General features: G+C 52.4%; 7 protein-coding genes across 7 annotated transcripts; 3 read left to right on the plus strand and 4 right to left on the minus strand.

The window, feature by feature from the left end:
• Window positions 1-934: 934 nt before the first annotated feature.
• Window positions 935-1,894, minus strand: M421DRAFT_416734 (uncharacterized protein). The gene is made up of 2 exons (XM_033591175.1): window positions 1,727-1,894; window positions 935-1,680 (listed from the first exon to the last, which is right to left on the minus strand). Exons 1-2 carry the CDS (start codon window positions 1,855-1,857, stop codon window positions 1,179-1,181), a joined length of 633 nt encoding a protein of 210 aa, XP_033452254.1. The 5' UTR covers window positions 1,858-1,894; the 3' UTR covers window positions 935-1,178.
• Window positions 1,895-2,574: 680 nt separating this feature from the next.
• On the minus strand, window positions 2,575-4,279 carry M421DRAFT_282450 (uncharacterized protein). Its single transcript, XM_033588929.1, has 4 exons — window positions 3,636-4,279; window positions 2,976-3,583; window positions 2,855-2,924; window positions 2,575-2,727 (listed from the first exon to the last, which is right to left on the minus strand). Exons 1-3 carry the CDS (start codon window positions 4,196-4,198, stop codon window positions 2,857-2,859), a joined length of 1,239 nt encoding a protein of 412 aa, XP_033452255.1. The 5' UTR covers window positions 4,199-4,279; the 3' UTR covers window positions 2,575-2,727; window positions 2,855-2,856.
• Window positions 4,280-4,371: 92 nt separating this feature from the next.
• M421DRAFT_416736 (uncharacterized protein) lies at window positions 4,372-5,223 on the plus strand. The gene is made up of 3 exons (XM_033591176.1): window positions 4,372-4,695; window positions 4,748-4,869; window positions 4,941-5,223. Exons 1-3 carry the CDS (start codon window positions 4,405-4,407, stop codon window positions 5,032-5,034), a joined length of 507 nt encoding a protein of 168 aa, XP_033452256.1. The 5' UTR covers window positions 4,372-4,404; the 3' UTR covers window positions 5,035-5,223.
• M421DRAFT_416737 (splicing factor 3B subunit 1) lies at window positions 5,182-9,104 on the minus strand. Its single transcript, XM_033591177.1, has one exon. It carries the CDS (start codon window positions 9,018-9,020, stop codon window positions 5,376-5,378), a length of 3,645 nt encoding a protein of 1,214 aa, XP_033452257.1. The 5' UTR covers window positions 9,021-9,104; the 3' UTR covers window positions 5,182-5,375.
• Window positions 9,105-10,096: 992 nt separating this feature from the next.
• Window positions 10,097-12,666, plus strand: M421DRAFT_416738 (uncharacterized protein). Its single transcript, XM_033591178.1, has 2 exons — window positions 10,097-10,572; window positions 10,752-12,666. The coding sequence occupies exons 1-2, from the start codon at window positions 10,310-10,312 to the stop codon at window positions 12,583-12,585; spliced, it is 2,097 nt and encodes a 698-aa protein (XP_033452258.1). The 5' UTR covers window positions 10,097-10,309; the 3' UTR covers window positions 12,586-12,666.
• An 852-nt stretch (window positions 12,667-13,518) lies between these two features.
• M421DRAFT_416739 (uncharacterized protein) lies at window positions 13,519-14,707 on the minus strand. The gene has a single exon (XM_033591179.1). The coding sequence runs from the start codon at window positions 14,369-14,371 to the stop codon at window positions 13,685-13,687; it is 687 nt and encodes a 228-aa protein (XP_033452259.1). The 5' UTR covers window positions 14,372-14,707; the 3' UTR covers window positions 13,519-13,684.
• A 263-nt stretch (window positions 14,708-14,970) lies between these two features.
• On the plus strand, window positions 14,971-16,728 carry M421DRAFT_416740 (voltage-gated potassium channel subunit beta-1 channel subunit beta-1). The gene is made up of 4 exons (XM_033591180.1): window positions 14,971-15,335; window positions 15,389-15,421; window positions 15,471-15,742; window positions 15,790-16,728. Exons 1-4 carry the CDS (start codon window positions 15,219-15,221, stop codon window positions 16,385-16,387), a joined length of 1,020 nt encoding a protein of 339 aa, XP_033452260.1. The 5' UTR covers window positions 14,971-15,218; the 3' UTR covers window positions 16,388-16,728.

Genomic DNA, 16,728 nt, shown 5'->3' on the forward strand with positions numbered 1-16,728 from the left:
TTCAAGCTATTACGCACTATTATATCTTGTTGTTGTGTTGAGTTATTCACGTTCAAAGATATATAGTTGCATTTGGTGATTCGCTCGGTGGGGTGATCCGCTCGGTGGTGGACCACGTTAATTCTAAAACTTAAATTTGAATGGAAAAAAGGCACTAAAGAAGAAACTGTGCAGCGTTTCTGCCTCTGTCCTGTTACTTCCCTAATCAAAGACTCTGTCAGGCTGTTGACAGACTAGAAGATGAACTGTAGTCTTTTATGTTCCTGCCTTTTCTCTGCTTTCCTTCCCTTCCTCCTCTTACACTTACGTCTTTGTGTGTTTGTCGAGAGGGACTGAGGGAGAGAGTATGTGCTACGTTTCTGCCTCCCTCCTTTCCTCCTCGTCCTCCTTTAACTGCAACATCAACATCAAATTGAAATCGAGATTGAAATAGAAATTGAGATCGATATTGAAATTGAGATCGATATTGAAGTTGAGATCGAAATTGAAATTGAAATTGAAATCGAAATTGAAATCGAAAATCGAGATTGAAATAGGAAGCTAGGGAGTTCAAGTCCTCTTCTTCGTCTTGCTCTCGAAATCAGCCATCAACATCAGCAATGGACCCCTCGATGGCTGGGCGGGTTTGAATACGTCATGCTCTGAACGAACGACGCGATGCTTGTACGCGCACGGCTCGAGTCTTCTCCTCGGCTACGGGGTACCGCGAGACGTGCACGGCTGGGAAGATGGGGTGATGCGTGCTTTATGGCTGCCTCGTGCTGCATCACGGGATGATGTGTCGGCAGCGTTGTTGTTGTTCTTGTTGTTGTTGTACTTCCGCCGTGAGAGGGTGTCGGGTGTCTACGGACTGAAAGATAACGCGGTCGCGCATGTTTCTCCTTTGGCAACGTCGAGGGTATCGGGGGCACTTCTGAATTAAATACTAGGAGATGTTCCATTGTTTGAAAAGCAGTCGAGTTCTTGTTGTTGGCTTGCGGCGCCGCACATATCTCCACGTTACTATTCTACCAGAAGACACTCTGTGCAAGCGTTCCTTGCTTGCGGTCTCAGACGGATCCGATCACTTTGCATGGTGCGATTCCCCTTTGCCCGACATACAATTAGCAACTCCGACTGTGTGCTAGGCATGTTCCGCTCATGCTGATCTGCACACCAGGCAGTGCTCGCCTACTACGCTAAGTGAAAGATACACTGATACCCCTCTTGCAGGTGAGAGCCCTGATATGTTCAGCAATAATTGCCTGGTTCAGAGGATCCCGACCTGGATCAGCCATCTGCCGGCAAATCACCAGTACTGATTCCAATCCGGGAAGAAGCACGAGAGGATAGTTCGACACGTGGCACCTGACTCCGCGGCACGAGCACCAGAGAGCAATTTTTCTGATGGCATTGCGGTGGCCCAGCCGTGAGCAGTCAATCGTGGCTTTCATGTCGCAGGGCGTGATGAAGGTAAATGAGTTGAGTGTGAAGGGCAGCAGGGCTGTCTCAGTATATGTTTGTCGGCAGACTCGGAGTATGTCGAGGCGAATGGTTGATGCAGAGCTACCGCTTCCCGGCCGCCAACGTGAGGGAAACTGCTTGAGGACATGGCGATACGCCAATAAGTAGGCCCAGATCTTGATGCGCAGCTCCGCTGGCAGACGCAGAAGTGGCGATTCTCGTGAATTGCGAATGCTGCTGGGAGCTATCAGTGATGCCCCATCATTGATGATGGTGCAAATACATGCTTACGCAGTGCTCAGTACGCGGCGTGGCGTCGAGCAGACCATCGGGCAGTAGACGCAGCGCCTGTTCACTCTTGGTGAAGGTGGTGTGCGCGAGCTTGCGCCTCTTGAAGCTATTTGCTGTCAACATGGTATCGATGGGATCAACAGGTGGGCGAAGAGTTGCGGGTAGGTTGCCGTAGAATAGGGTGGAAGCTATGGAGGAAGGCGCTGGTAAATAGTTGCTGCCTAAGTGGGGCAGATTTGGGCGGGGCGAAGTGAAGGCGTATTGGGTCCACGGACTCACGTGTGCCAGATAATCATATAACAGATTTGGTTCCGGCTACTCTTATGTTCCGGGTCAAGATTTCTCTCCAGCCTTATCTATCAAGATTCGAGCTGTCTATCCAGGATCCTTCCAATCTTAGTCGATCTTCTTTGTAGCTCTTCTTGAGCAAGAGACTAGCCAAGCTATATACACCATATACCGCCAATATATAGGGGGAGACCCAGGTCAAGATCCGCGAGTCCTCCAGTCCAAGAAGTATACATCCAGTTCCGGGTTTCCAGCCGTACTCTGGAGACGACTGACAATATCGCCAATTGAGTTGTCTTTATTGCACTTGTTATCAACGCACCACACTCCGACCGAATTGAATCTTGGAAAATTCCTTGATGCACTCGGGCCATGAATATGTAGCGTAGTAACAGCATGGCATTCTGATTCACGAGATTGCATTGCGCTGTTCACAGAAAGTCGTATCCAGTAGCTGCAGCACACGATCCTGGTTTCTGAAACGGAAGCAGCCCAGGGCGAATAGCATCAATGCAGTCTCCGAATAGGTCTGGCGGCAGACTCCAATAATTTATAAATATGTATCTTCAAGACCACACTTAAAAGTCCTTGCCGTCTGCGTCTGGCGTGATATCATCTTTGGTGGAAAGGACATGGGTCCAGATATGGTGGCGAGGTTCAAGCGGAAAGCGCAGGAGAGGCGACTCTTGGGCGTTTCATTCGGCTCTATTGACAATGAGTTACGATTGATTGTCAGTGGGCAACGAAATGTACGTTGTTCGTCGATACAACTGTGTATGACTCTTCGAATCATTGCGCGATTTGCTCGCCGTGCATCGTATTGAGCACGTACTTTCACATCTTCTTCTTTCGCTTGTTTTCGATTAACAGCTTTTCGATCTCTAGCGTCTGCTCATCAAGTACTACTTGTACGTCAGTCAACAGTTTCCGCGTCGGGGCTAGATCCTACATACACTCACTCATGTGGTCTGCACTTATTCGGGGCTTGGTGATGGTTTTTTCTGAAGCTTTCAGTAGACTCTCGAACTCATCCCAGCGATCGTCTGCTGAGCGCGGCGTTGCGGCAATTTGTAGAGTGACTACTGACGAGGGAGAGGTTGACCTTATGGGCTGTGCTCCTTCTCGGTTGGGAACGTCCACTACGGATCTTGGCCGCCGCGCAACACCTGGCTGTTGAGGGCGTCGTGATCTGAGAAGACTGTGTAACATTGGGTTCCCGCTAGAGGTCAATCGTGGTGTATTTCGTTGTCGATTTTGGTTTGTGTAGGACGCATCTGCCTCATGGGAGCGTTGCGCCTGTGAAGGTCCTGATATGCTTTGTCCGGCTCGCCTCAGGTTTACTTCGAGAACCCTGCGATAGACTTTGCTGTTGACCAGTATGTCGTCGATCTCCGGATACTCTTCATCGCCAAGAACTGACTCCGCGCCATCTCGAGTTTGCTGGGTTATTGACTGCTCCTGATGGCTTGTGAACAACGACCGGGTATCGTTATCAACCCTCTGGAAGACTGTTGCGGCGTTTTGACTGGTGAGTATCCGATGCGTCTCGAAGATTGAGTTTCTTTGGTGATCATGTCAGCCAGAGATCCTCTGAGTATATCAGGCTTGCTTACGCCGTCAGAGCAGCAAAGAGGAGCTGCACAGCTTCCATTTCGGTTCTAACCAGGTCGTTCATCACCATCAAAGTGGAGTCATTCCAGACAGCCGCCACTTTTGAACGCTTAGCAACGGTGCCTTCCGCGTTGAAGGTGGGTGAAAGAAGCGGTAGCAGCTTCTCGTGTAAAATGTTGAAGGTAATGGAGCAGCTGCCGAAGATATCCTCAAAGCGTTGGAATGACGCCTGGCTTTCATCAGAGGTGCCCTGCAAGACGAAGTGCAAAGACTCCGTGGACAACAAGTTCGATATGCGGATTAGTGCTTCTTGCAAAGCTTTGCAGCTGCCTCGTAAAACAAGGATCTTCACATCTGCAAGGTTAAATTTCGAGGCATAGCTGACCGCAATCTCGAGGCCCTTAATGCTGCTGGCCACGATGCTAACGACTGCGGCTGCTATTGACACTGGCTCTGGCATGGTCAAGAAGAATTCGATAGTGAACATGAGTTCAGGTTGTAGGGCAATGCAGCTATTTTGAAGAATGCCTAACGCACAAATCGTTGCTGATGCGGGCGCGCGCATGCAAAGACTATTCTCGCCAAGCCACCATGCATTATCATGAACTCCTATTGGACGTCCAACCCCTGACTGGACGCAACAGGGGTCCTCTCAGCTGAGGGGAGTTCAGCCTGATCACGTGTTTGCCTTGATTGAGAAGCTTTTGAAGACGGTCTGGCCTCAGCCCCAGCCTCAACTGCGCCGACACCGACCCCACGATAGCTAGCACTATGGAAGTGTACTCCTTGATCACTTCATCGGCAACAATTGTGCTGATTGCCGGGCTTTCATTCCAGTACACTTTGCAGTGGACGGAATCTTACAACAAAGCGGGCGAAGAGATGCTCACTCTGATCCATGAGGCTCAAAATACTCGCAGTGCATTAAATCCAATCGAACTGTACGCCAATGCAGGCTACGCGACAGACAACGAGAAAGAACTCTTACTGAAGATACTTGCCCGGGTACGTTCATTGAATGTAAAGCTGCATGACGAGATGAGCTCGCAGCTGCAGGACAAGGTGAGCAAGACAACCGTGCTTTCGCTACGCGCCCCACTGACAATCGCGACAGCACCTCAGTACACTCTCAAGGTTAACGTGGTTTCTTCGCAGACCTAGGTTACGTCAAATTGCTGCAAATATAGCGACACAGAAAGACACTTTACTCGCCCTACAAGTTTCCATGTTGGCAAGGCAGGTAGCAGATCTGAACATGCAAGATGAGACCAGAAAATCCAATGATTTCAAACGCTGACAGACGATAGGAAAATTGAGCAATACGAACCTGAGGATGAGATGGGAGGGATACAGCTGCCTAGGCGCTCAATGGACGGCTTCCTCGAGGACTCTGGTGTCTGAAGCGTACGTCTGGCCAGAAGTGAGAGGTCGTTGATGTATCGTGTTAGCAATCAACTCAACGTCATGCCTGACTTACCGCATACTACATAGGCTCAGAAGATGTAGGGATCATGGCTAGATTTCACGTGAACCTGAACTGGATCAGCTCGTAAATGGGCTACAGATTGTATTCCGTTACCACACTTGGCGTCCAACTATCGTTCCGTGTGAAACCCTCCCGTGCGATAGAGTGCCTGCATCGCTCTTATACAAGGTTAACAACGCCCAAACTCCATTCTACACGCCAATAATGATATACACGCTGGGCGACATTCTCAAGAAAAGATTGAAAGCTCTCACTTTTAGATGAAGATATCCAGCTCGTGTCTCCTCATGTTCTCTTCCTCGAATGCAGGGTATGCTGGTACCATTGCGTCTGCTGACTGCACGTATGCATCGTTGTAGATGCGCCAGTACGGTTGTCGGACCTTGCGAGCAGGGTGGAACAGACCGGCCCAGACGTAGTTCATGACTAGAGGTGTGCCGACAGCATTGCGAATACCTTCGATCGCCTCGACAATGCGGTCGATGACGTGGGGGCTGGTTTCGAAAAGGTTGGGCCACAGCAAGTTGAGCAAGTGGATCATGGCGTCTTCGCAGTCAAGACCCACGCAGCCAAGGGCAACATGCTTAACAACGGAAGCAGCTGTCTGGCGATGAACTTGGTCTCGATCAATGAGAGCGTCCTCGAGAAGAGGTGTGATGGCGTAGACGTAATCCTTAGCCATCTCGCCGATGTATTCGAACATGAACGATAGTGACTTGAGGACACCATTCTGGACGTTAAGCTCCGGTACTCGGTACTCATTCATCAGAGCAGGAAGCACTGTGAAAGGAGCGCAGGTTTCAGCAACAATACCGATAGCGACAGCAGTACAGACACGGGATTGACGTTCCTGTACACGGAGGTTACCAAGAAGTGTAGCCAGGACGTCCTGAGGACCAATGGCCTTGGCAATGTAACCGAATGTGTTGTTGGCAGCACGTCGAATGCCCTTCTTGTGGGCCTTCAGCATGTCTAGTAGCTCGAAACAGATTCGCATCCATTCACGGGGGTTGACGTAATTGGCACCACGATCAGCGATGCGGCCGACGAGGTCAATAGTGTTTTCCTGTACCTTCTCATGTCGGTTACGAAGAATCGGGGTGAGTCGAGGCAGCAGGTCCTTGATAGGTGGTTGCATAGCATGGAGACCAACGACAGTGACGATGGCACGGAGTGCACCTAAGATCGAACCGAGGACCTCCGGATATTCTTCTCCAAGGTATTCGTACAGTGCCTGAGCAAGCTTGATCAGCTGTGGATCTTCGTCACACTTCTGCATAACAAATGTGATGCGCGAAATCAGATCAGCAGCTTGCTGTCGCACAGTAGCAGACTTGTTGTTCAGGCGAGCGAGGACTGTAGCGACGATTTGCGGGAGATAAGTCTTGGTCCGCTCACCCAAGGCGTTAACGACGGTAGCAAAACCATCGATGACGATAGGGTCTTCGATTGTCTGATCCTGGAATGCAACAAGAACACCGTCGATCAGCTGCTCCTCTAGACGCTGGTCAACGTCATGTGCGCCAAGTGTGCTGATGACCTTGTCCACAGTCTCGACTGTCATCTTGCGGTAGGCCTCGTTCTCGTCCTTCATGTTGTTGACGATGCGGCCAACAATCTCAGCAACGCCAGCCTTCTGGGCAAGATCGACGGTGGTGTCGACCACTTGGCGATAGTTTCGCTTGTCGAGAGCCATGCGTCGTACCCAGAAATGCTTGAAAAATTCTGGCAGGACGTTGTCTTTGAGGTAGACCGGCGTTACGCCTGCTGTGTTGGAGCACTGGGAGACCACCTTCAGGACAACCTTCTTCATCTCTTCATCCGGCGACTGGAATTCTCGAATAACAATTTCCATGATCTGACTGGTGTAGTAGTTGGAGTACTCCTCGTCCATGAGAGGGATGACGTATCCGACAGCCTTCAGGAAAGAAGCAAGAGCCTTGCCGCGCTGTCGGCGAGCACCAGTCCAGAGAGGGTTCAGGATGTCGTCGAAAGACTCAATACCATATGGGCTGGCGGCTTCGGCGAGAGCAGCAAGAGCGAGGGCTGTGACCATGCGGACCTTTGGCTGCTCGTCGTTCAGGTTCTCTCCAATACATTCGACAAGGCCCTTCAGGTGGGGTAAGATAGCGCAACCCATGAGAATGGGAATTTGCTGCACAATCTTGACACCAGTGTGACGAGCGTGCCATGACTTCTTCGAGCGGCACACGGCGCGGAGGAAGGGCAGAAGAGCTGGAATGCCGAGAGCAGACGCAACGACGGCAAAAGCTCGCGCAGTCGTGTTTCGGACGTACTCGTCCTGGTGGTCCAGATCCGGGCGCATGGTACTGATCATGTGTGCAAGTCCAGCAGCCTTTGCAAGATTCGAAATGATCTCGCGGCCCTCCACTCTTGCATAGTAGTCTTGATCAATCAGCAAGGGCTCGATGACAACCAAGATCTTGTGGACATAGGGCCGGACGAGATCGTCAAGCTTGTACAAGACACGGTCAATAACCTTGACGAGCAAGTGACGTTCCTGGTCCTCCAATGTGCGTTCCATCAACAGGGGCAAGATCTGGTTGAAAAGAGCCCCTGCTCCGAACTGACGAGCGTTGTCTGTGAGCTGTCGTAGTGCGGTCTTTCGCATGGGCGGTGTTCCGTTCTTGACCTTCAGAAGCAGGCGCATGATCTTGCGTTCCTTCAGTTCCTCAACTGTCATCTCGTTCTCGTCTGCCCCGTCTGTGAGCTTGCCAAAGTACTTCATGTCCTCATTCTTGAAGAATTGCAGATCACCAACACCAGGAATCTCAGTAGGTAGCTGCTTGCCCATGGCTGCTAGACTGTTATCTGCCTCCGGGATCAAGAAGCCCTGATAACCTGTGGGCAGTTGCGGTACACCGACTGGTCGGCGGACTGGCTCGTGGCCTGGTGGCGGCTCGAGCACCTTGTATCCTTCCGACTCGCCGGGCAACATCATGTCGAGCATCTCATCGGACAGCGGAGCATTGCGGTTCGAGATGTCTGTGCCAAAAGCGTATGCTGGCATCGCAGGGCGTCCACCGTTGGCACCAGTTGCGGGCGCTGGCGTCGCACCACCCGAGGGTGCAACTGCTGTGGTATCCCATCGTGATCGCACTGGCGCCTTCTGTTCCTCAGGACCCGTCTCCCATCTCGACTTCTTGACCTCGGGCTCTTCCTTGGCTTCAGCCTTGACAGCTGGAGCGTCATCAGTGGCGCCCTCATCCCATCTTCTCCTTTTACGCTTCTTCTCCATGGGCGGGGTCTTGTCGCCGTTGACTGGTGCCGTGGCATCATCCGTCAGGGTAGGCTTGTGATCCAGCACTTCGTTATTTCCGGACTTCTCCTTCTCGTCGATAGCCCTCCTGACGCGTTCCTCCTCGCGCTCCAGCTGGCGCTCCGCCATGACCTCCTTGTATGTTGCGCCTTCTCCTTGGCCATCCTCTGCGAAAGCGTCGGCGCGTTCCGGCGATAGTCTGCGGTCGAATCGCCTTCTTTGATAGTCTGTCTCTCGCGATGCGATCTGGGCCTGCTTCTCACGGCTGTCGAGGATGTCTGCCTCTGCAGTATCGCCATGCGCGAACTCGTTTAGCATGTCCTTTGACGCGGTGTACTGTCCGACCAGTGATCTTCCATTAAGTGCGACATCCTCCATATCATCGTCGCCATCCACAGCAGCAATGGACATGTTGTAGCCAGACATGTCGCCGCCATTGCTGTAAAGTTCGGAATCCTGTGCTTCGCTCAGGGACTGCTTGCCGGACGAGGCCCCATCGGAGGGACCGATAGCCCTCGAGCTCTTTCCTGCGCGCGGACCTGGCATCGCGTTGCGCGTTAACTGACGATGTGGGGTAGGTTTGTGATGGGCAGGCTGTTGCTGTCCGGAACTTTTCCTCATAGCTTCCACGAGCTTCTTGGCAGGAAGGCACGCTAGTGACGGGAGCGCGACTTCCTTCTCAGGCAGTAGTCACGGTCACGTGCGGCGATAATCATACCTGCAATGGTGATTTGAACATATGAAGACAGTCGTGCAAGCAACGATGTTGGGACGACTACCTCATGACGATTATAACTCCAGTGGTTCAAGCCCTCGTCAAAGCAGCCCGAGTGCACATCTGGCTGACCTTTCTAGATACCGTAATTACAAACATCACTGATCGGAACGGCAGCTTGATTGCAAACCCTCATAGCACAGGGTGAATTTGGTGAAGCAAGGATGAATTGGAAGCAACATAACTAATCCTTGATTTCGAAAAACAAGGCCACCAGGTGCACACTGTTCGCCAGCCATCGAGACCACAGAACGATGCAATTTTCACAAACTCGATGCGGTTGAACTACAAGAAGACGCTACCTGCCGTCGCTTCCATTTGTTGCCATCAGAAGCGGCCAGCGTACGGCAATCGCCTCCGCTGACTGTGAGAGGCGTGTTTTTACCAGCCACCAGCTGTTTAGTTCAATACCATCTCCAGAGCATTCCGTATCGCCTCGGAGACCGACTTGGTCGCTGGGCACCAAGCAACGCAGAATAACAACGCACAGCTCGCAACCGGGACGACAGTGCGACAACGATATGCGGTGAGCCGTTCAGTCGTGTATATGCTCCTCGGTGTGAGAAGTGGGTGCACCGTGGGCTCAAATTTGGATCGCCGGCAAGAACAGCCGCTGCATCAGCGTCGTCGTAACCTTATCACGCGAATCCCACCTCTCATGGCTCTGACCAACCCTTAAGCACGCATTGCCACAAGCGTCGCGGCGCTCACGTACCGATTCCTAGCGGCCAAAAATAGAACCTCTCGCTCCGTTCGCTCGCGGGCCGAGCAAGAGATGACAACACAACCATTGAGAGCCACCCTCCGCAGCGAATGGGAAAGTCTCTCTGTCGTGCGAGATGAGCTAACGTTGATTTGCACGGTCTGCAGCTTTAAGACGGTTCTGTCAAGTCTTGTGTAGCCGCGAGAATGCTGGTGGGCTGGACGTGCAACCCCAGCCCTCGTGTTAGGTTACCCTAACGGGGGCATTGCGAATGCTGATAATCACGATGTTGTCCCACGCCGTCGCGGGGCAGTAACATTTGTGCGCCGCCTTATCGTTTTGCTCGTGCCTACATTCATTTTTGCCTTCTATTCACTCGTTCTTTCCCTCCTGAATATTGCTGGCTGGCGACTTCCACAACGGTGATCCACAATGGCTATATTAGCGGTACCAGATTTATCCCAGCACCCTGCTCTTCGCCACCCTCAACCCGTCACGAGAGACACTGCGAAAGCGCAGCGCATGCTCGGCCTGCTTGCAGAATCAGCAGAAGCAAAATTGTTCCGTGAGAAGTCGATCACTACAAGATGGCTGGAGAGGCCGCTCTATGCGCATCTGGATGTTTCAGATGTGGAGTCTGAAAAAGAGAGCGATGACGACTCAACCCCGGAGGCACCCAAGACCCACACACGCCAGTAAGTTACTTTCTACTGCCATCCAATCCCTACCTTCTCCGCTTTTCACTCGATATCTTCGAGATGGCATGGAGGCATTCTACTTTCGACTTCGAGCAGTCGTCCAGGCTCTCAGTCTTTGAGGATCTTGAGCCGTCCGTCACGCCTCAAGCACGTGCTGATCCAGCCTCCACCAATAGAGACAATCACTTAACCAAGGAATACAACATCTCACCTGTGGTACCACAGAAGCAATGGACCAAGCCGGAACGACCGTCTCCGGCGTCTTTCGACTCGGTCGAAGCAGTACAGAAGCTCGTAGAGCCTAGAGTCAGCAAACTGGAGAAGTCATTCGATATCAAGCGAGTCGAATCGACAGACTGGATGCCGCCGTCGTACAACCGAGAGGAGATTCAATCGATAGCCTCATACTCGTCCTCTCCGGAATGGGCCGCCCTGTCGAACACACTGAAGCAGCATGCTCGCCAGCAACGACCTGTATCGCTGCGGCTCGACAGCGCAAACCTTCTTGCCAAGCCTACCTTATCCTCTACCCCTAGCTTCTCGTCTTTCGGCAAGGACGAGCCAGACCTTCGCCTGATGCACCCACAGACTTGGGGCGCCCCGCCGGCACACCCAGCACAAACGAAGCAACCGAAGCAACCCCAGCATTCCGAACCGTACGACTCGGGCCGGGAGAGCTTCGAGTCCATCGAAAAGCCATGGCTAGAGGGCAGGCCACGTCCCATGTCGTTCGCATCATACCACTCTCGCAACCGATCGAAGACAAAGATTGCGTCGTCGAGAAGTTCTAGGCTGAACACCTACCCGAACTTCTCACGCAAGATGTCTGGCGAAAACCCAGATAACCTTGTCGATCAACACTACGACCGGGACACAACATATGGGGTGCAGGAAACACATTGGGGAGAGGGTGCTGTTGTGGCATCACCTGTACCTGTCTCAGCACCTCCATTCGAGCGTAAGAACACATTCGAGCGCATTGGAGGGAGGATGCTGAGTGATGAAGAGAAGGAGCTCGAGAAGGAGAAGGCAGCCAAGGCAGAGAAAGGGAACAAGGCGAAGAATCGATGGTCCACGATACCGAATCTTCTCAAGTTCGCGAAGCCAGCTAAGCGTGCCTCAAATGCCAATGAATTGGATAGGGCTGCTGTTATCGAGGGTTTCAGGTGTGTAAGCCAGAACGTACCCGAGGTCAACAACCAGGCTTCCATCATCACCCACCGCTACTCGTCTTACAACGAGCCCATCCACAGCGAAGCTGAGCCTACACCCTTGCCAGATCCTCAATCGCAGCTCAAACCTCTGGACTTTCTGCCAACACCACAGCACTCGCCGCTTGCTATGTCTTTCGATAAGTCACCGCGCAACTCTACTGTCCTACCACCGCCATTTGCACCTTGGGCAGGCACAGCGGATCCGAACGCCACTCCACCCAGCCCGCCTGCCTCAATCTCCAACCCCCTTAACAACCCACAGCGACGCAAGAGTAGCAACCCGCTGCTATCACCTGGTCACGGCTACCCCTCACCACTCAGCCCAAGCTCGCCGCGCGAGATGTTCGAAAGTCGTCCCACCTCGCTCCATTCCCACCGCAGCAGCACGTTTTCCTCGCACATGGCTACAAGTTCAACATCCCGGACAAGTGCTTCAAGTGCAGCACCCTCATGCTTGAGCTTCATCTCGCCCACTGTCATGACAGCACCCCAGCCGCCGTTCGCAAGTTCATCGACCTCAACACCACGACGCGGCACGCCGATGCTCGAGCGCACGTGTCTTCTCTGCAAGGCCTCAAAGCCCATGGACGACTTTAACACACGACGAATCACAGCGAACTGCTGGCACGAGACATCAACATGCATGGCTTGCATGCAAGCCTGGGTGGAGAACAGCATGGACAGGCGAGAGCGGTGCGTCTGCCCGGAATGCTCGGAAAACATGTCTTACGAGGATGTCGGCGCTTTTGCTGTCGATGCACTCGGTGGACGCGCAGATGGGCGGCACTGGGTCTAAAGCTACTTCAGAACACATAGTATTGCTAATTATAATGAAAGTGTGTCGTATATTCTTCACACCACAATAAACCTATCAGCTCCATCTTCGACCCAAGTTGCCGCTTCTCCGTGCATGATCCTTTTTGCGTACGCTTTCGGTGGTCGATCACTTTTGCATACGCTTCCTCAATAACCCAATATTCTTGACGTTCTTTGATCACAAGGTTCAATACGAGGGGAATGCACCCATGCAAAACGACAATATGGCTTCCCCTTCATGTTTCGTTCTGTGTATGACTGTCTACAGGTAGGAGCAGGTCGAGTGCCTCCAGCCATCCCTACACACATTGATGCTGTCGTCTTCTGAACCAAGCCAAACAATCACACTTCTTCCCTTGCTGTAGATCTCGGCCACTAGGCCTACTGAGACTGACTTTTCGGTGCTATCCGCTTTATAGATGCAGAGTTGGTCGATTCATAACTGCTTCGTCGAAGAATGTCGGCTTACATGTGAGAGTGCCTCGGTGCGGGTTGCGGTAAACGCAACATGACTTTTTGCATTCTGTATTTGTGAGATCGATATTTTTGCGTGGTCACCCAGGTGTATGACACCGCAGCGAACGTTGGTACTGGAGATCGACCGCTGGCGGCTCAACGTGCAAGATGCAGTATTCGAATTCAAAGATGTCCTTGTCCTGGTGTATGATGTCAGTCGTAAGCTCAAGTAGACCGATGGCTGGAGGTGGCAGAGTTGCATATGTGTAGGTTGTAGTGGAGAATGTGGATAGGTATGTCATGGCGAGAGTGCAAAAAGGACAGGGGCGAAGGAAGTCGCAGTCTTTCAACTGTATCACGGCTACCTTCAAGGACGCTGCGCTGAACAGGGCAAGCACCACGCGCTGCGGATATGCATAGAAGCCATCGGGGCTAGTCTCAGAACGGACAACTTGAGCGAGACAATGTGAACGATTCACAGCAGCGATACGAATGAAGGTTGAATGTTACAATTGAGGAAAATACAAAAGGTATTGACGCAAAGATACTCCTAGCTCCTACGCTCCCAATAAAAATATACTCGTCACCATCATAAGCTATCTCAAACTCGTCCAGACAAAACTCTAAGCAAGAATGACGGCCTTAGCAGTGACCCACGGGGTATCGCGAGTCTCATCCAAAGTGGTGCCGACGCACGCTGTCAAGAAGTTGTGCCAGCCCTCAATGGTCTCGGCAGCAACACCTGCCTTGACATCCTCTTGGCACTGTGTGCTGTAGAACCAGGCAGCGCTGCCGAAGCTCTTCTCATCGTCGCTGTTGACGAGGGCAAGAACAGCGTCCAGTCCAGCATCACCTCCTACGGCGTTTGCTGTAGTAACAGCTTCTGCGCCAGCGACAGCAGTGGCGTACTTTGCGATGAATGGAGGCATGGCCATCATACGGGTTCCCTGACCAGGACGACCAGGAAAGTGGTTTTTGCTGTACTTGTAGTTGCCGGACTCAAACAGGGTGTAGGCAATAAGTGCTGCCTTCTCTCCAGCAGTCTTGATGCCATATGTGTCGAAGGATTTGTTGAGGGCAGTCGCCGCAGCGGTGGCATCAGCGCATTCCTCTGGAAATGGTGCGCCAGAGCAGGATGCAGCCTCCGGGGCGATCTGGGTAAGCTGGTCTGCAGTCACAGAGCCAGTGACCGTCTTATTGTCGGTCGAAGGGGCGGTGTATGAGTTCTCTTTCTCAGGGCAGTCGGGAATAGGTGCGGCAAAGGTACCAAGCGCGAGAGCTCCAGCCAAAAGGATGGTTTTGCAGAGCATTTTATGGATTTGAATTTCGGATTGGTAAGAGACTGGTGGTAAAGGTTCAAACTTGTGAAGTGCAAAGAGTCATGGACTGCTTTTGAATGAGAGTCTGAGAACGAAACAATGAATTCCTAGACCAGCAAAGGAGATTCAATGAGAGCAAGGTGGCTGAGCGAGTGCGTGTGCGTAGAGGGCAGTGAATGAGGGAGGCAAAGCAGCTATTTAAACCAGAGCTGACATTGTTCATTCCAACGAGTGAGCATTTCTTGCGCAGGGGGCGCCTCGAGCTGGATGACGAACGCTTGCCAGTCCTTGCGGCGACGGTAATTATGAACAGTTGAGTGCTGAGCGGTCTTAGAGTTGTGATTCGTCAGGTCATTCCGAACTTAGCACCCCCTGCAACGCCCGTGTTTCGAAACAACGCGGCTGGTCAAGCTTTTGCCAACCGCGTCCGTCCAGCCCTGCACCGGCTCTTGATAGGTTCCCCAGCTTCGTGTCTTCGCGTCCTGTGCGCATGTGTGGCTGATCGTCCTCGGTCGCATCCGCAGGCTGACCGCAGCGCACATAATTGGGTGCGACGGCAACTACGCCGCCGTCAGACTGATCCTGCACAGTGAATCTGAGTTTGCTCTATGGTGGACTGCGCGCGTTGAAGTCACGATGATATGTTGCAAGCGCTTTGCAGATGTGAAGGGCGTTTCTTCCTCTTTCGCATTTTATTAACCGCGGCCGGAGTTAAGAACGACGTTTTGTCATGCCCTACCCCACCAAAGCGGCTGCCACGGTACTTAATGGTGAGACCACTCGCATTTGAGTCCTTCCCATCACCGTTACCCAAGCGTACTTGAATAGATCCATTGAAATGCCTGCCGTCGAGTCAAAGTTCGATCCCAAGGACATGGAGTTCCGTCGCCTGGGGCCTGCAGGTCTCAAGGTCTCCGTGTTCTCTCTTGGAGGCTGGTTGACCTACGGAGGAACAGTAAGGGCTCAATTGATCCCCAAAGGGAAGCACCGAGTTAATGAACCCTGTAGCAAAAAGGAAACATCGTAAAGGAGATTATGGAAGCAGGTAATTCTCCATCTCACGCTTTTTCCATCATTGGTCCTAACGGATGCAGCTTGGGGTCACGGCGTCAACTTCTTCGATACTGCTGAGGTCTACTCCGCGGGCCAGTGTGAAATCGAGATGGGCAACGCCTTCAAGGAGCTCGCATGGCCGCGTGACGAGTATGTCTTGTCCACCAAGGTCTTCTTTGGAACCTCGAGGAAGGAACCCAACACTCGTGGTCTTAGCAAGAAGCACATTGTTGAGGGCTTGAAGAGCTCCCTGAAGCGCCTGCAGCACGACTACGTGGATGTTGTGTTCGCTCATCGTCACGATCCTGAGTATGTCGCACTCCACTTTAGGTACGTGCCAAGCTGATATCTTGTAGTGTTCCCATGAAGGAGATCGTTGAAGCCTTCACTCAGGCGATCCACATGAACCTCGCCTACTACTGGGGAACGTCGGAGTGGTCTGCCGCTCAAATCCAGGAAGCCACCGAGATCGCGGAGAAGTACCACCTCATCGCTCCCATTGTCGAGCAGCCTCAGTACAACGCCTTCCACCGCGAGCGATTCGAGAAGGAGTACGCTCCCTTGTACGAGAAGTTCCAGTACGGCACAACTATTTGGAGTCCGCTTGCGTCTGGTCTCTTGACAGGCAAGTACAATGAGGGCATCCCTGAAGACTCTCGCTTCGCTACCAACCAGGCGTTTTTCAAAAAGACAATTGATGAGCTGAAGAGCGATGAGGGTCAGGCAAAGATCGCGAAGGTCAAGAAGTTGACCAAAATTGCTGAGAAGCTCGATGCTTCGACGAGCCAACTGGCACTCGCCTGGGCTGCAAAGAATCCTCACGTATCGACCGTCATTTTGGGTGCCAGTAAGGTGCAGCAGGTTCACGACAACTGCGCTGCTCTGAAGTTGCTCCCTAAGCTGACTCCTGAAGTCATGGAGGAGATCGAGGGTATCCTTGGAAACAAGCCTTGACTGTCTTTCAAGCTTCGAGAATCGATCAACCACTGAGGTTCAGGGGAAATCGCAATTTCGCATACTCCAAATTGTCAAGCCGGGTAACAGAAGATGCTGAACAGTTGGTGCTGATTGAATGACAAGCGACGAAGACACAATGTGCACAATAACATGCCTTGAATTGGTTTATTTGATGAGCACCCAAAACTTTTGGCTCGAACTGCCACTGTGCGCTAGGCTTCGCCTCCAGAAAGCAGGGCCGCGGAAAAGCGAGGCTGGTGATCGCTGCACCGAGCGGGGCAGAATGCGGGCTCTGTGTCGACGGTCCGACGGACGATGTTCCTCCCATATACACCCCC

Source organism: Didymella exigua, assembly GCF_010094145.1.
Source record: "Didymella exigua CBS 183.55 unplaced genomic scaffold M421scaffold_4, whole genome shotgun sequence".
NCBI classification, from domain to species: Eukaryota; Fungi; Ascomycota; class Dothideomycetes; order Pleosporales; family Didymellaceae; genus Didymella; species Didymella exigua.

Excerpts from the sequence above, each read along its gene's own strand:
- M421DRAFT_416737 (XM_033591177.1), bottom strand. The coding sequence starts at position 9,020 with ATGAGGAAAAGTTCCGGACAGCAACAGCCTGCCCATCACAAACCTACC.
- M421DRAFT_416740 (XM_033591180.1), top strand. The coding sequence starts at position 15,219 with ATGCCTGCCGTCGAGTCAAAGTTCGATCCCAAGGACATGGAGTTCCGT. Across the intron at positions 15,422-15,470 it reads TCGTAAAGGAGATTATGGAA|GCAGCTTGGGGTCACGGCGT; the intron begins GCAGGTAATTCT and ends GTCCTAACGGAT. Across the intron at positions 15,743-15,789 it reads GCTCATCGTCACGATCCTGA|TGTTCCCATGAAGGAGATCG; the intron begins GTATGTCGCACT and ends GATATCTTGTAG.
- M421DRAFT_416734 (XM_033591175.1), bottom strand. The coding sequence starts at position 1,857 with ATGTTGACAGCAAATAGCTTCAAGAGGCGCAAGCTCGCGCACACCACC. Across the intron at positions 1,681-1,726 it reads ACTGAGCACTGCGTAAGCAT|CAGCATTCGCAATTCACGAG; the intron begins GTATTTGCACCA and ends GATAGCTCCCAG.
- M421DRAFT_416739 (XM_033591179.1), bottom strand. The coding sequence starts at position 14,371 with ATGCTCTGCAAAACCATCCTTTTGGCTGGAGCTCTCGCGCTTGGTACC.
- M421DRAFT_416738 (XM_033591178.1), top strand. The coding sequence starts at position 10,310 with ATGGCTATATTAGCGGTACCAGATTTATCCCAGCACCCTGCTCTTCGC. Across the intron at positions 10,573-10,751 it reads CCCAAGACCCACACACGCCA|AGACAATCACTTAACCAAGG; the intron begins GTAAGTTACTTT and ends CTCCACCAATAG.
- M421DRAFT_282450 (XM_033588929.1), bottom strand. The coding sequence starts at position 4,198 with ATGCGCGCGCCCGCATCAGCAACGATTTGTGCGTTAGGCATTCTTCAA. Across the intron at positions 3,584-3,635 it reads CTCTTTGCTGCTCTGACGGC|AAACTCAATCTTCGAGACGC; the intron begins GTAAGCAAGCCT and ends TGATCACCAAAG. Across the intron at positions 2,925-2,975 it reads TGCAGACCACATGAGTGAGT|TACTTGATGAGCAGACGCTA; the intron begins GTATGTAGGATC and ends ACGTACAAGTAG.
- M421DRAFT_416736 (XM_033591176.1), top strand. The coding sequence starts at position 4,405 with ATGGAAGTGTACTCCTTGATCACTTCATCGGCAACAATTGTGCTGATT. Across the intron at positions 4,696-4,747 it reads GCTCGCAGCTGCAGGACAAG|CACCTCAGTACACTCTCAAG; the intron begins GTGAGCAAGACA and ends CAATCGCGACAG. Across the intron at positions 4,870-4,940 it reads CAAGTTTCCATGTTGGCAAG|GAAAATTGAGCAATACGAAC; the intron begins GCAGGTAGCAGA and ends GACAGACGATAG.